General features: G+C 35.1%; 1 protein-coding gene across 1 annotated transcript in view; it reads right to left on the reverse strand.

Annotated features, from left to right (window-relative positions):
- TMPRSS15 (transmembrane serine protease 15) overlaps window positions 1-18,065 on the reverse strand; it is a 112,220-nt gene that overhangs the window by 73,265 nt on the left and 20,890 nt on the right. The window contains exons 7-9 of the mRNA XM_026501038.4: window positions 15,445-15,576; window positions 8,900-9,008; window positions 4,277-4,383 (exon numbers count right to left, since the gene is read on the reverse strand). Coding sequence (XP_026356823.3) covers window positions 4,277-4,383; window positions 8,900-9,008; window positions 15,445-15,576 — 348 coding nt within the window. The remainder of the gene's footprint in view (window positions 1-4,276; window positions 4,384-8,899; window positions 9,009-15,444; window positions 15,577-18,065) is intronic.

The raw sequence follows: 18,065 nt of genomic DNA on the forward strand, positions 1-18,065 counted from the left end.
CCAAAATTGTTGCGCTGTTCTTTCAGTATATTCTCATGAACGACTACATTGGTTATGCAGACTCCTCTCACCAGCATATATAACTGCATAATGCAAATGATTCTCATATTGAAAACCTTTGTAGTCCATAAGTATTTAGTCACTTCTTGGGTTGTGACTATTCTAGAAACTTTGCCTCAAATCTATCTACCTCTTTCTCGTTTCCTTTCTTTTCTACAGCAATGGAATTTTTGGACAATGGTTTCTGGTTGGATTTGAATGTGGTTACTGGCTCAGTGGCACCCGTGGTGGTTGTAATGTGTTGGATCCCCACGTGGTCTAATGTTACTACACTATGTCATCCAGAGGTTTCTATCCTGAGGTCTGTTAACATGGCGACACACAAGAGATACACACAAACTTCTTGAAATGGTGTAGAATATTCGTATCTGTAGACGCTTTGTAAAACTATCAACAGATTCTTAACAAATCCTTGGCTAGAAAGAGTCCCAGAACCAGGAAGCCAGTGGAAGGCATGCATCTTATGCATTCAGGAAGGCCGTAGAGGGTAGTGGTGACGAACAGAGACTCCAGAGTCAGAATGAGATTTAGTCTTGGCCCCATATGTTACTAATCATCTTTGTGCCTCAGTTTCCTCTGTTGTTATATAATAATACTTTCCGTAAAAATTTGTGATAAAGAGTAAATAAGGAATTGACGTCATGCGGTGACTGGTGTATAGTAAATGCTCAGTGAATGTAGCTACTGTTCCTTTATCTCCCCATCTGGGTTGTAAGTCCTAAAAATGTAAAAATTATATTTAATGCCTTCCGTGCCTCTGCCGTTGTGTCCAAACACGGGAAAATTTCAGTTGGTATTTGGATGCATGAGTTACAGTGTGAGTAAATACAGTAATAAAGTTTGCCTGCATAAGAGAGTCAGGTGTTGAGTTGAAAGATCAAACAACTACCTAATAATTTTAAGGTGATAATTTTTATAGATGAGATAATGAATTTTTAGACAATATTTCCTTAAGAATATCCAATGTACTACTAAAAACCCAGTACTTCTATGGATATTAATTTACATAAACTTGCTAACCAGTCACACTTAAATGTAGATTGATTCACCGTTTGTCTTCTAAGAGTAAAGCCTGTGAATAGGTTTTATGAAAGAGGAATGCCTGATTAGGATGCAGGGGCATTTTGAAGGAAGACAAAGGGCAGGGATGACAGACTTTCTACAGAGTATGATTGGACAGATCTAGCTCAAAACTATTTATTTTAGGGGTGCCTGGATGGCTCAGTCATTAAGCGTCTGCCTTCCGCCCAGGGCGTGATCCCAGGGTCCTGGGATCGAGCCCTGCATCAGGCTCTGGGCTCCCTGCTCCGCTGGGAGCCTGCTTCTTCCTCTCCTACTCCCCCTGCTTGTGTTCCCTTTCTCGCTGGCTGTCTCTCTCTCTCTGTCAAATAAATAAATAAAATCTTTTAAAAAAAAAACTATTTATTTTAACAAACTTATAAGAGTAGAAATTCTGCCATTAGAGTATCACCTTTGTGTGTTGTGTAGGATTTCTAATATATTCAACACATTTTATTGAGTGTTCACTGAATTTGGTATGGTGCTAAGTGTTGATGACATGGAGAAGAAATGGCCAGGTTCCCCTATTAGAAAAGTTCAGATTGGTGAATTATTAAAAAAAGACAAAACAAAACACCACATTTCTTATGAAAGAAATGCATGGGAGTACTGAGGAAGTAATTACTAATTTTTCCATGATACCATAATCAGAGAATCTTCAAGAGCCTCTGGGAAGGCTAATATTTTAAGCCAGTGTTTGTTTCCATACAATGTACTCCTATCAACAGGGAATAAACACTTCCAAGTGTATGCTAAAGTATTCTAACAAAAAAGCATAAAGTTATAAAAAATGATTTACCTTGAAAAATATGTGCATCTATTATATCCACAATATGATTACTTTTGTTGTAGGGTAAGTTGACAATTCAGGAAGAGTCACTGTATCCTGTATCTTATATCTTTGGCCATACCTAAACACATTTTTGTATGCTTCAGTTTTAAAAACATGCCCCTAAATTGTTAGGCTACTATATTAGGGATATGTTGTTAGCAGTCCTTTGTGAATGGAGTAACGGCAAAGCACTTGAGATATAAAGAATAGCATAACAATTAGACACTCAGGAACATATTTTCTGGGATCGACAATGCAAAATCAGTTTCAGTGTGTTCACCCAGGCCCTTTTTATTGTCTTTCCTTGAGGTTGCATAAAAATATCTATGTATCTTTCTGAACAAAAAAAAAAAAAAAAAAAAAAAGAGAACACTTAACATTTTCTACCACTTTCAGACCCAGTATTGATAATGATTAACCACCACTAAACTGAATATTGTAGCTCTATCACTGCAACTTAAATACAAATTTTTGAACTACTCTCCTGATTTATCCCAATTCCCACAATTGTTTGGAGAAGATCCTCTTGCATTCTACATCATTTTTCTTTATGTAATGATCACCTTCCTCTGACACTTTCAGTTAGAGAACTTTTACATCAGTGTATATAAAAATGACTGAAAATGCCTTAGAACTTGTTTATATTGTCTTACCCCTAATCAAATACATAACTGCTTTATGGTACTATATTCTTTAATTTATTTATAATTTCTCTGGGTAATCTTATTTTTTCTAATTTAATTAAAATGTCTACATATTTTCAGTGTGATAAAATAATAACAGTATTTGAGAGATATATTCTGAATTGGAATTTACTAAAAGTAAACATTTTATGTATCTCTCAAAGGAACTTGTTAAAATATTTAGAAAAAGATGGGACTGTGAATCAAAAATTAAAGTATTGGCATTATTATAAAATAAAATAACTTTAGGGTTGAGGAATGCTATTGATCTTTATTGATATTTATATGACTTGGCTTATTTGTTTATTAATGTAGATACTTAGGCTGATTACAATTTTAAGGAACTGGATTTACCAACCACAGAAATAAGCAGATTATCAAATGGCTGGCCCATCTATTTTAGCCAAATGTGACTTACTTGAGTTCATCTGTTTTATGTATATTCACTATTATATTTGTACTAAGGGCTTTTAGAACACAAAGAGCAATTGCATTGTGTTTGAAGTCAGAGTCTTGAGTCTGATTTCTGCCTCCAACACTACTTAGCTCCATGGACTTGTGGTCATTTAACCTCTTAGGCCTCATTTTCCTCTTCTGCAATGCATACTTTGCAGGTTTGTTGAAAATATTAAATAAAATATTCACACACAACACTCAGTATAGTGAATGTTACATTAATAGCACAAAATACAAAGTATATATCATATGCTTAAATATTTCTCAAACTGATTAAATCAAAAACCCTATTAGATAGGATTCACTTTTCATTATTCCATGTGATTTTCATTATCACAAGTACAATTTGAAAGCCGTAGTTAAAATAAATGCAGCTATTATATAAACTTGAAAAACAGGTGTCACTTGTAACTTCATGTCCGTTCTATACTTGACTCTCCCTCCAAAGTGTGAGGAAAACTAGTTATTCCCTGGACTCCATTTTTATATCCTCTTCTTCATCCTTATTTTATTTCCTCTTGGAATTTCACTCCTACTTTTGTTGGCTATCATGAATAGGTAGGTCTATGTATTTTGAGACCAGACAGAATAAAGTGGAGTGGGCACATGCATATTAACTCATTTCCTGTCTTCTTTTCAGTTTCCAAGGGTGTCCACATACATAATGACAAATGGTTATGTAAGAGCAATACCACCTACTCCCACCATCTACTGATCTTACATCCTGGGCTAGTCATTGTTTTACCCACTTTATTCGAAATAGTCCTGCAAGAGACTGAGAAGTCAAGTGCGTATTGAGAATAGGAAGACATTCTGTGAGTTGCAATGTTAGAGAAAATGAGAACAATGGTTTTCAGGGTTTGTCTGAATTTGCTTAATGGGGAGTAACAATTAAAGAAAGGATAGTAACCAAAGACATATTTCTTTGGAAAATTCCCCATGATTTTAAAAACTTAAAGTAGAAGAGGATAATGTGAAATCATAACCATTTTATTAGTAAGAAGATTGATCACATAGGACACTAAATTATTCATTTTTATAATGAGAACAAGTTTTGCTTTTTCCTTTCAGTAATTTAAAGTTCAAGTCCACAGTCAGTTTAAAATCAAAGTGAAAACACATTACTTCAAAGAGTTTACCACATATTTTCATTTTGATAATGGATTATATATTTATTTTAACTTACCTCTTAAAATCTTGTTTGTACCCACACCTTCATAAATATTTAATACATCTGTATAAAATGTATTAAAATAATCGAAGCTCAGTTTAATGGAGAGTCCTTGATTTACACTAAATTAAAACAAAAAATAGATTACTACACTCTTAACAGGTTGTTACAACTCTTTATGCATGCTAAAATTTGAATGTATTTTCTAGTTGTGATTAAAAAGATATAACATGAGATTGACACTCAATGAATTTTTAAGTACACGATACAGAACTGTTAACTATAAGCACAATGTTGTACAGCAGATCTCCAGAACTTTTTCAACTTGCATGACTAAAACACTGTTCCCCATTGAACAGTAATTCCCCATTTCCACCTCTCCTTGTCCTGGAAACCACCATTCTACTTCTGGTCTCTGTGAGTTTGAATACTTTAGATGCTTCATATAAATGGAATCATGCAGTATTTGTCCTGTGGAGCTTATTTCTCTTAGCATGATGTCCTCAAAGTTCACCTATGTTGTTGCATATGACAGGATCTCCTTCTTTTAATGGCTAAATAATATTGCATTGTATGTATGTACCACATTTACTTTATCCATTCATTGGTCAATGGACATTTAGGTTGTTTCCACCTCTTGGATATTGTGAATAATGCTGCGATGGGAGTGAACATAGGAGTGCAGATATCTCTTAGAGATTCTGATTTCAACTCATTTGGATAAATATCCAGAAATGAAATGGGATTGCTGGATTATACAGTAGTTCCATTAAAAAATTTTTGAGGAATCCACATACTGTTTTCCACAGTGACCACACCATTTTACATTCCATCAATGGTGCACAGGGTTCCATTTTCTCCACATCCTCACCAACATTTATCATTTTCTGTTTTTTTATAATGACCATTATAATTTTAATTTCTATATCCTAATGATTGTTGATGCTGAGTAACTTTTCATATGCCTTTTTACCATTTGTATGCCTTGTTTGGAGAAATATCGATTTGAGATTTTTGCCCATTTTTTAATCGGTTTATTTGTTCTTTTTCTATGCAGTTGTAAGTGTTCCTTATATATTTTGGATATTAACCCTTTGTCAGATATATGGCTTGCAAATATTTTCTTCCATTTCATAGGTTGACTTTTCACTCTGCTGATTGTTTCCTTTGCTGTATAGAAGGTTTTTTTAATGTGATGTAATGCCATTTGTCTATTTTTGCTTTAGTTGCCTCTGCAACATTTTTTTTTTATATGTGTGGTATGATTGTGTGGTATATGTTTGCTGTGGGTGTGGTGGATTTGTGGTGTTAATTGTATATGCATTGTTTATGTGTGGGGTGAATGTGGTGTTTGTGTTATGTGTTTTGTGTGTGTGTGTGTGTATGGGAAGGGATTGTTTCCTTAATTTCTTATTTTGGATTGTTCATTGTTAGTGTATGGAAACACAACTGAATTTTACATGGATTTTGTACTCTGTAACTTTGTTGCGTTCTCTTCTAAGTTGTGTGTTTCTGTGTGTGTATGTGTGTGTATTTTCATGATTTCCTACATATAAGATCTTGTCATCTATGGGCAGATGGTGGCAGCCATTTCTACAAATTCAGCCTCTGTTAGGCCGGTTCAGGGATGGGCGAGTGAGCCTGCTGGTGAGACCTCTAGGGACTGTAGCATCAAAGCTTAAGAAGACAGAAGGAAGAAATGAAGCAGCCTTGGGGTGATTTCTGTTTTTTTAATTGAAGTTTTGGTGTCTTTAGGCAGGAGGAATATAGTGAGTTTTTCTTCATGTGTTATTTTTAAGCTATGAGACCAAAGGATATAAGAGAATTTCCATAGGAACTTTTGTTTTCAGGATTTTTTTACTTTTTAAAAATATAAATTCGAAGGTAGAAGAGAGAAACTAGTGCATGCTGTTTTCTATTTCTTCTGATTCAGAAAAACAAATTTACTTGCAATAAAAACGTGGTCATTTATAAACATAAGACTAATTAGGAAGTATAATATCTGTTTTTTATAATATTAAAAATTCTTATGAGTTTTTGAAGGGAATGGATATTTTTCTAAATATAATTTATGCATTTTGCATTTTTGTATTAATAGCTAATCTCTTTAGAGCCCACTTTTTTGATATCTTAATATGGGGCTAAGCCCTTTACATTCACATTTAATAGTGACTTTGGCCTCTGAATTTAGAGATCTTGAACTCTATGAATGTAGAAATTTTGGGTCAAAAAGATTTAGTGATTTGCCTGAGATCACACATTTTGAATTTGTAGTGGGCAGATTTGAACTCATACAGACTGTCTCCGGTGCTCACATTCTTAATATTTGACACTCTGCTAAATGTAGTTTTAAAATAATTCCAAGGATGGGCTGGTCTAGACTAAAATACAGTTTAATTGCATTTTAGGCATTTCTCCATTATTTGAATGGTCTTCAAATCTTGTAGGAAACATCATTGTCTTTACCCCCACTTTGATCACCATTAGGAGAAACAAACTATCAAGGACAGTGCATCGCTATTGTAGTATTCAATTTTGAGAAGAAAACATACTTAGGTTGTTTATATGATTAGTTAAATCAAAATTTCATCTTGAAGTACAGTGTTTAGGGTAATATTTTGGATTCTTTGGGTTTTCAAAATCAGCGCTGCACTAATGGTGGATTTCTTTTTTTTCTTTTTTTCTTTTTTTAAGACTTTATTTGTGGGAGAGAGAGAGTGAGGGAGCATGAGTGGGGGTGGGAGGTAGAATGGGAGGAAGAAGCAGACTCCCTATTGAACAGGGAGCCCAGTGGGGCTCAATCCCACGGCCCTCAGGATTATGACCTGAGCTGAAGGCAGCAGCTTAACCAATTGAGCACCCAGGCGCCCCTAATGGTAGATTTCTTAAAAATGGTTTTAAAACTTAAGTAATAGAAAAGAAAGTATAAAGAATAAAACCATACAAATCCTTAATTAACTTAGTGTGGTTATTACAAAAATGATACTACTATTATGGCAAAAGTTTGTTGTGTTCTGCTTCTAAAATCTCCTACGAATTTGAGCTTTATTAAGCAGGGGATTTAACAATTAAATTATTTTTATTGGTATTAATAAAATTCCACAGATTGCGTGAAGAAGTAATTTAGGATTCGTGTTCTTTCCATTTTCAGAGGAAGTAATTTAAGATTTTTCTAAAGCTTTCTGCTGACATGTTAAGTACAGAATAAAATATTTTCCATTTTACTTATGAACAATGCTAATAACCATTTATAAATGCTTCTTTTAAAATTTGATGAGATTATATTGCAAACAATCTCCCCCAAATTGGTTAATTCTTCACTTGACAAGGGAGCTGCCATTTTAAATACAAAATCTTGTCTTTGGCACACAAGTAAACTGTTGTTTAGAGCATGAAAATATAACTTACATGTGGCCGAGCTTCAAAATAGAAATAAAGAGAATAGAATGTTCTTCTTTCCCTGAATAATGCCAAATAAATGTGTTTAGAACAATCTTACCTTCAAATCCCATCTCATCTCTGGGATGTGTCTACACAAGTAAACAACACTGTGCATCTTTATGGGGCCATTTCTATCACAGGGCTGGAAAGAACTCTTTTGGCACTGCCTTGTAACCTTCTTTAATCAGCTATTATGTTGACTTCCCTGGTTTTCTTGTGAATCATCACAATGATTAAAACTATTATACAGAAGGTTGGATTGGGAAACCATAATCCCATTCAGCTGTTAAGAGACATGAACTAACTAGAATGTCATTTATCAAAGTGTATTCCATAGAACATTTATTCCACATGTTCTGTGGAGGAAAATGATCAGTGGCTTAAGATGATTTTTTTTTTCTTCTTTTGAGATTTATATTGCCTGTTAACTGACTTGCAACTATGAGAAGGGCTGAACTTCAAAAAAAGTTGTAATGAGTTTATTTCAGTGTTACTTTAATTATTACTTTTAATTATTACTTTTTTATTACTTTCAGTGTTACTTTGATTTATTTGAGTACAAATTATTTTCCTTTGGAATATCAGGAATATCAGGTACTACTGTGTGTGAAAAATGCTTAGATAAACAGTAAGGTGGATCAGCCTTCCCAGCTTGATTATTCCGATCATCATAATGATTGAATTAGTGTATTGAATTAAGAGCTTGGGGGGCAAATACACAGTGACTGATCCTAGTGTTATTCAAGATCGAGCAAATAGGATGTGTATAAAGGTGTCCCCGTCTCTTCATCTGCCATGACTAAATCACCTCAGAGGAGATTTTCATACAGATGCTTTATAATGAGAAAGGAACTCTTCGTGGCCAGGATGCAAGTGATGGGAAATATTACATATTGCAATACACAGATACACATGTGTGCTGTTCAGCTTGGCAGCACTTGATCTGTGACAATCATAGCTGCAGAGCTTAATGATGGTCCCATTTATTAGACAGTATTATCCATAGCACAGAACACCTTTTAAAAGGTGAAGAATGAGAACGAAACTTCTTGGACAAGATATCGGTTGGGTAGACTTTGCTTTATGGCAGTGAAAATGATTGTTAAAAAATAAGTAGACTACTGAAGGTGGTAGGACTTATGGTGTAAGAGAAAGACTTACTGACTTAAAGACAGGGAAGGGAAGATGATGTATTACCATATAATCCACTGGCAAACAACACTTGGTTTAGAAGGCTTCGGGTAATGAGCAGCCTGAAAGGACCCAGAAGACCCAGTCAACAAAAAACTTCCATCACAAACCGTGGCTGGGGGAAAAAATTGGGAATTCACGTTAGACAAAAAACAATCCTGGAAAGTTTTCTCATATGAAATGGCATTCGAATTGTCTAATGAACACTTCATAGAATATTCATGACTGAATCTTATGAGGCCATTTTACAGAACTGAAATGATCAAATGGGAGTGGATCAGAACTCATGTTTAAAATCTATTGCCTATTTTCAAATACGTGTACATAACCCACCATAGATTCCTTTAGAAAAGCATTCTATTTCTAAATACTCATACCTAAGCTGCATTTTTAGCATTTTTTCATATTTTTAAGGAAATAAATATATTTGAATTATTAACTTCTAATTTAGACAAATAGTTACTAATGGTTTTAGTCTTATTTTCCTCATTTAAATTGGAGCTAGGGTGAATTTCAAATACATACATTACATGCTATGTCCTCCTGAAAATGATCAAAATATGACCAGGCAAATGATATGTGTGCTGCCAGTGGCCTGTAGTGAATTCTACACATCCAGTCTATCCCACCATCTTTTAAACCTCTTGCTTCTTTTGTATGAATTCGCTAGCTCAGTATTTTCATTCAATATTCCCAAGACATGATTCCTCATTTTCCTCTTTTAATTCTTGTAGCATATTTACTTCATATACTTCTCTTTGATGTCATGTATCATCAGTTGTCTTTATATCTGAATATATCTGAATCACTTCCAACTAGTGTAAAATCGTACTGAGAGGGGCGCCTGGGTGGCTCAGTTGGTTAAGTGTCTGCCTCCCGCTCAGGTCACCATCCCAGGGTCTTGGGATTGAGCCCCGCATCTTGCTCCCTGCTCGACCTGGAGTCCGCTTCTTCCTCTCCCCCTGCCACTCACCCTGCTTGTGCTCTCTCAGTCTCTCTTTCTCTGTGTCAAATAAATAAAATCTTAAATAAATAAATAAATAAATAAATAAATAAATAAATACAATGAAATAAAATCATACTGAGGGCATGAACCAGAAGCCATGCCTCACTATTTTTTGTGTCCCCTTTACAGTTACTATGTATACTATGTGTTAAAAAAATAAAGCCCATTTTATTTTCACAATCTTTAATTTTTCTTAGATTATTTTCTATATACTTAGTTACTTGATTCTGTTGACACCGTATTCTAAAATTACTACTCCTAGAATGTGTCCTTTTCCTCTTGGTAGGCCGTTAATTCCATATAGGCCAAGCACTGATGGAGAGTAGGGCGATTAAAGAAATTTATTAAAATTAAATTGGTGCCCTTAGAATGAGAGCTAGAATAAACTAATCCTAGATGGATGGATGGAAAATCCCATGTGACAGTATGCCATATTTCTGTCAAATTAAAAAATACAAGCTATTATATGACATCCAATATTTTATATGGACCAAAAAAAAAAAAAAACTGAAAAAGTGAACAGCATATAGAAATTTTTATAAAACTCTCTAGTTTTTGGTTGGCTTTTTGCTAGTTTTGGTATTTTTTAAAAAGCATAAGAATTCATTTTGTGATTGTAAGATTGTAAGATTGTAAATTGTAAGACTTAAAGTCAATTTAAAAATGATGGCCTAGGAATTCATTGTGTCGGATTATGACTTGATAGCTTGATTCCCAGCAGAAGACAAAAAACAAAACAACAAATAAACAACAACAAAAACTGAGAAGAGAAAAGATAATCCAAGATAGAAGGATTAAGCACTGAAAAATCCATCACAGATTTGGGAGAGGGAGTGGAGACTATCAGAGCTTGTACAGAGAACCCAATCTCCTTATGTGTAATACTCCCCAAGCAAACGAGGTCAGTTAAGGAGAATTTGTATGATTTGAAGATAAACAGTAAAATATGTGATTTCTTTATGCAGAATTTCCTAATTGTAAAAGGAAATCTTTTTCACCCTGAACTCTTTGCCCATCCCAGACCATGCCAAGTAAATGGGTCAATCAATCCCTTAGCTTCAATGACTATAAAAGTAAAAATAGTGTCTGTTTCTGTTTTAGGTGATATATGGAGCCTTTTAATCTGTTTGTCAAAAAAATATATATATGGACTTCAAGATTACAGACAGTGCAGGAAAGTCCACTGCTCCTGTAAATAGTTTATATTTACAGAAGTGGAGCAATCATCCTGCCATTTACATTTTAATATAACTGCTAGCATTGATGGAGTGTTTCCTATGTGCCAGCTACTGTTCTGAAGTTATTATAGATGGATTAATGTAATTTTCACAGCAACCTTATGAAATGATAGGTGGAGAAAGTGAGTCACAGAGGGGTTAAGGAACTAGCAAACGTTCTCCCAGCTTTATTAGTGACAATTTAAAGCCAGGCAGTCTCACTGCTGAGCATACAAGGCTCTGCTGCCTGATACCTCAATACATAGAGCTGTCATGATGTTATCATCTACCCTTGAACTGAAAAGTGGGGGAGGCGGGAGGGCATGTGTGTGCAGAATTGTAAATAGAAGAAGGAACAGGAAATTTTAAAGAATTCCATCATTTTCATTGCTCTTAAAATTAGAATAGCTCACACTTGCAATGACATTCTACAACAAATAGGAGGAAGCAAACAAGGTAGAGTAAAAAGGGAACAAAACAGGACTGGTTTAAGAATTTATAAAACCAGTTTGCAAATCTGGTAGCATTTCAGTCATTCCTCCCTTCTTTACACTCACTCATTCACTACATCTCTTGGGGGAAGCATCAACAGGTCTGTGTTGTACAATATGATTCATAGTTTTCCAAAAACCTGAGTTGTGTCCCTGGCGGCAGGATTGTTGTAGGTTTGCTATACCCTTTTTTGGACCCTTCAGGGCACATCACTAGACTGCACTTTTAAAAATGGAGTCTTGTGACTGATCCAGGCCATTAAACTATTGTAGAAGTAATTGTATTTATTTCCAGATGTGATTTCTAAAAAGACCCTCTGTGACATTCTTTCCCTGTCTGTCAGTGGGTTGCAAATGATCCGGGGGAGGACTAGGGACCCAGGGGACTGTTAAGGAGCTGGCATCCTACATGCCTACATGGAGTGCAGCCCCTGGCCCTCTTCCTTGGACCATGACAAGATAAGCAAACAGTTATTGTCTTAAGTTGCTAAGATTTTTATCATAGTGTTTAGCTTATCCTAAAAAAAATATGATCAATTTTTCTAGTTGTCTACGAAGTTGCGGAGTTTTGGTGGGTTGGAGAATCTGCACATCAAGTTCTGCTCTAAAGGGCCCCTGGGGAATTATTGCATGTGAGGATAAAAATATTCTTTTTTTAAAAAAAATGTTAAAGATTTTATTTATTTATCTGTGAGAGAGAGAGCAAGCAGGCAGAGGGAGAAACAGACTCCCTGTGGAACAAGGAGCCCTACTTGAGACTTGATTCCTGGACCCTGGGATCATGACCTGAGCCAAAGGCAGATGCTTAATCAACTGAGCCACCCAGGAATCCCAAGGACCACAGTATTGAAGAAGAACATTCCTAAAGGCATTTAAAATAAAATTACAATAGGATTGAATTACTTATAACAGCAAAGTTCAGAATGCCAAAATATTATTTCAAGATATAGGCTTGTTCTAGGGGCTTTCTCATTCATTCTTTCATTTAATTTCAGGATATTTCTGGAGAACTGAATTTTACGCAAGACAGTGAGGCGGGATTGCCTTTCGGAAAGATAGATCTAACCCAGCCATAGATAAGTAGGATTACTGAGTGTTCAGGGTTATAACTTTTCGACTGCACAGTGCTTTACAGTGCAGCCTGAGAAAAAAATCCTGAATGGGAGATAACGAGCCTGTCAAATAATATGAGCTCTCTGAATTGTTGCCTGCAATGGGCAACAATTATGCTTTTAGAACCTACTGAGAGCTCCCTCTGCTGGCTGAATATTTACTAGTGGCGTTTTTGCTTAGGTCCTTAAATTCTCCAGGATGTAGAAAACAAACGTGATCTATGCCCACCCACCAAGGTCTACCGTGCACATATATAGGGGCATGCAAACAATCTGTAGAGACAGTTGACAACTTCCAAATAGGTCTGAACATCGGTTGAAAGGCTGTGAGTCAGCATCTCTCCTTCTCATAGGTCAGCTAAAAAGTGAACTTTCCTGCTGATGCCGTTCTAATCAGAAGAGAAAAACAATTTAAAGAAGTCTTGGTTCAGCTATAGTCAGCTATAAGTTTGCGTAAAACCTAAATAACTAAAGGCTAAAAAAGGAAGCTATGTGAGGAAGTCAACATTAATGTGACTCTATTAATAACACACACTAGAATTAGAGCTCACAGCTGGAGAAGAAAGAGAGAGAACGTGCGAGCGTGCGTGTGTGTGCACAAGGGTCAATTTCATATAGAAAAATACTCTTAAATTAATTTTTTTGTGAATGTAGATTAATGGACACAGCTTTCATGCAGAAATTATGCTACTAAAAGTTCAAGTTGGTGCTGAGGAGAAGCGCACTGGGCTTTTGGGCTCGCCATCACTAATGATGAATGATGAATAGAACAGCTTATAGGCCTGAATCTTAGCTGCACAAAGACAGATTAATTGATTGATTTGTCCACATTTATTCCACAAAGGCTTTACATTTATTTTCCAAGATAAATACAATGCTAATTTAAAAATACAAATAATGAAGAGAACCCACAAAAATGAAAAATGAGGATCTGGAGACTTAAAGTTAGTGACATGGATGGTTAGTTGAGACTAAGATTCAATGAACACAAACATCCGTGATATTGAAAACTAAAAATGCAGTTTGATTGTGTCTTTGAGGCAAATTTGAAGAATTAATTCAGTTCTAATACCGAGGCTCATGTCATCAATCCATACTGACTCAGAAAAAGAATTCATGGCCTTGTAACTTATTTTGGGACAACTCGTCACACTTACATGACACGTCTCTGGTCACTTTTGGAAATGCGCTGCTATTACTTTACCATGAACATTATTAACTCCATGACAGTAAAGACATTTTCTGATTCTTCAACTCATCTTACATATTCCTCCCCACTTAAGTTTATCGATCATCATTAAATAGGCGTACAGCTATGTGTCTAACTTTGGCATGCATTATTCTTTCTGAAATATGAAGCAACCTGACCCTTATTACCTCATGATGGCACACTTGTATCATATTCTCCCTGAAAAGATTTTGGAAACTGCCTGAAAGCCATAGCAAAAAAGAATGCTGCTTTCTTCTTCGTTGAGTAACTTAGTGATATAAAATAGATTAAAAAATATTCTGTAGCCTGCACTTTCTTCCAATATGCTCTGAGTGCACTTCAAAGTATGTAGCTAAACTTTGAAGGTTTGAATTTCATCAAAGACCATTTGAATTGGGATTGCTTCGTAGAAGCCTCTTTAGTCAAGTTGCCTTTTTTTGAGTTGGTCCTGGAAAACAGGCCAACTGCCTGTCTTTAAAAGTAAGCACCAAGTGGTTAGGTAACTTTTCAAGTTCTGGTTGGAGCAGTCATCTTCAATTAATATCAAGCTAGAAGTGCAACGTGTAGCAAATAATAGAAGAGCAAACTGTAACTACTACCTTCATACATTTCAGGAACTAATTGTGCTCGTGGTCAATTTTAAGACTGATCATAAACCACACCAAAAAATTGCTCAATTCATGCTCTCTGTTTAATTCTTTAAGAACAAATTGTAAGTTAGAGTTATTCAAATAGCTCTTTACCTTGCTTACCAATCTATATTTATAGTTATGTGATAATCTTTCGTATATATGTTACCCAACTATAAAATGAAGTAAGTCAAAGAGTAAATATGTTTAAATCACTTAGAGTCATGCTTGGCATAGAGTATTACTTAAGTGTGAAATAATAATAATAATAATTGATAATAATAATATTAACTCCTAAACAGATGCCAAAATTTACAAATAAAGCATGGATATTTTATTCATGAGACAAGCTCTTATTCATAACTGGTTTCTCTTATTCACACAACTACAACTCAAGCACACTTTTTTGTCTATTTGTTGTTTTTATGTCAAAAGCAACAATCAAAAGTAAGGAGTGGCAATTACTGAGTGAAGGGCCATTGAAATGGCAAAAAAAAAAAGATTGATATTATGGTATAACTGTGAAAAAACATGAAAAAGCATTCAAATTCATAATAGTTTGGAGTAGTTTAATAAAGGGTGAAAAACCGTGACATTCTCTTCCTTCACTTATGACTGACATTAATCACAGCATTCTTTCCATAGCCATCAAATAGAATTCCACTTAATTAATGTTTAAAATTGCATAATATAGTTTACACAAACATTAATACAATTATTTTTTAGGTTCTGTATTAAATTATAATCATGGCTATTGGGATATCTTATTCGCCAGTAGTTTCTGGTATCTCAGGGTATGTGTGTGTGTGTGTGTGTGTGTGTGTGTTGACAGCGAGAGAGGATGAAAAGGCAGTGGCTAGAGAGAATGTGGGGGGGAATAACTTACCACAAGTATTATTGTCTTCATCAGAACCATCTGGACAGTTTAATTCTCCATCACAAAATAAATCAATTGCCACACACTTCAGAGCATCAGCACAAGGACTTGAACCAGGCGGGCATTCTATTGAGACATTTCCTTTAGAAAAAAAAAAAATTGATTTTATGTTTCTGGCATAGTTAACTTAATTTCCAACCGTATGTACAGTGTTTGGATATTTATTATATATATTTTTGTCATTTAGGTCTTTACAAGCATTTATTTCAACTTCTAATGTAAATTTTATTTCATTTAATTAGTCATTTGTAAAGGTTTAGAATTTTAAATTTTGAGAAGAAGACATGTATTTATTTCTTCATCAATGTTAAATATGAAAGTTTACTTTGTTGATTTTAACCTCGATAAATCAATACTACAGTTCGGACATTTAGCTCCGAGTGTTTACACCTTCTAGGGCTGCTTACATGTGTTCGGTGGGGCAATTTATTAGAATGTTTTTCACATCATTGCAGTATCTAGTAATCACTTCATTTACTTATAAGCTTATTATTTGAAAATAAGGGGGCCGAAGTCAAGGTTTGCATTCTGCAGAGCAAAATTTGTCAGCAAAAACCATTTTACAGTAGAATAAAACACTTAACATGCCCAGTGCCTGGCTACATTGAGCAGTGGAGAAACCCAGTGACTATTTCCATTCCGTATTTCTTTGCTTCTTGGGTCAGAGATTCTTAGTGGGAAAGACACAAACATTCCCCGGAGAATTCTATACCATACTCTGACCAGAATCGGATCAACTTGCGCTCTCAGCCTGTCTTGTCCTTCACCTGCTCTTCTTCTCCACGCCTACATGTAGAGATGCACCAAGAAACACATTTTACTTCTAGAAATTAACTTGGAAAATTTAAGTGCAAGTATTAAAAATGGCATATTCTGCACTGCACTGCCATCTGCTGGGTTTTAAAAGTATATTTGATTCTGAAATTTTTCCCTATGCTCCATGAAATTAATTGGGAAAATAAAAGTGCTTGTGTCAATTAATCTACTAAGGTAATACCTAATTAGGAACATTTATGGACAGGGTCGCTGGGCATATAGTCAACTAAATTAGATTTTTATAATTGGCTCTAATTAAAATGAATATAAACCATTGGGAAATTCATGGATCACCTAATGTCTAAAATAGGACACGATAAAGATCAGAGCCATTCCTAAAGGACAGACCACCCCCATTTAAGATAATAAAAAAAAGAGTGATAAAACCGGTATTGAATAAACCCAAAAGCATATTACAGCTGTTGATATAGAAGAGATACTTATCAAGAGTCCTTCACCATTGAATCCCTAATCCATTAAAGGCATAGTGTTGATAGTATTCCATAAATTCTTGTTAAATAAATAATAAAAAGCATTATTCTAGAGAATCTATGTCTTGTTTTAACAGAAGTTAATAGAATTCTAAGTATTCAGCATTTAAAAGAAGAGATTTGGGGATATAGCTAGGAAGATGCATGATGTTGTCTGTCCTAATGCTTCTCATGGGGACTGCACTTCATGATGCTTCACCTGTCTGTCTGTCTGTCTGTTGCCTACTGAACTCTACAGATTGAACTTCAAAAAACACACTTGCAGGTGGTACCAGCTGGGACCTTTTGATCTCATTAATGATCATTTATTCACTCCACAAGTATTTATTGCCTATTTATTTGTGTCAAACATTTTTAAGGAATAGAGATAAAAGGATGAATAAGACAGAGCCTCTATTCTCATGAAACTTGGAGTTTAGTGAAAGACTAGTTCATTAACTATTTTTTTTAAAGAGGTATAAAAAATACTATGGGAACACCAAGGATTAGGCAATTAGTCTTCTTTTGAGGCAGAAACTGAAAACATCTTCATACAAGCTAGGTTTTGAAGGATGCTAAGAAATGTACCAGGAAGAGCGATGTATGCAATGGATACATGGTGATGTGACAAGAGCACATCCATACACAGAAAACAGAGGAGTATAACTTACCTGGATGGTAGGATGTTTGTGAAGGCCATGGCAGGAAGGGAGTTTGGTGTCAAGTGTAGGCGAACTTTTTTATTTTTGTAAAATGTGAGAAATATTTTTTCTGTAGGCGATGGCATTGAAAGTTCTTATCTATATGTGTGGTATGATCAGTCCATGTTTTGTTAAGGCAACTCGGGGACCAAGCGGAGAATCATGTGGAATAAAGAGACAAGCTAAGAAACTGTTTTTATGGTCAAGGTGAAAGTGGATAAGGATTGGAACTCTGACTAGCTCTTATTAGCTGATAAGGGTTGGAACTTCGCACTAGTAGAAGAGGTGGGGCATGGACTCAATTGTTATTTTACAAGTAGAATAGATGAGTTTTAGTGACTAGATGTGCCCCTAACCAAAGGGGGTGGAAAGGGGAACGCTAAGAATGATACCTACACTTTTGGAGTGGCCAGTTGAATTATCCATTAATTAATCATGATGATAATTAGAAGAGGAACCCTTGGTGGGATTACAATATGATTCTAATTTGAAGGATTTTGATGTAAAGGTGGAAATATGAGGTATCCCAGTTTGGGCTGCACTCTAAACAGTTTTCAGCTGCCTTAGTCCATGAAGAAAGAGA

Source organism: Ursus arctos, unplaced genomic scaffold (genome assembly GCF_023065955.2).
Source record: "Ursus arctos isolate Adak ecotype North America unplaced genomic scaffold, UrsArc2.0 scaffold_4, whole genome shotgun sequence".
Classification (NCBI taxonomy): Eukaryota; Metazoa; Chordata; class Mammalia; order Carnivora; family Ursidae; genus Ursus; species Ursus arctos.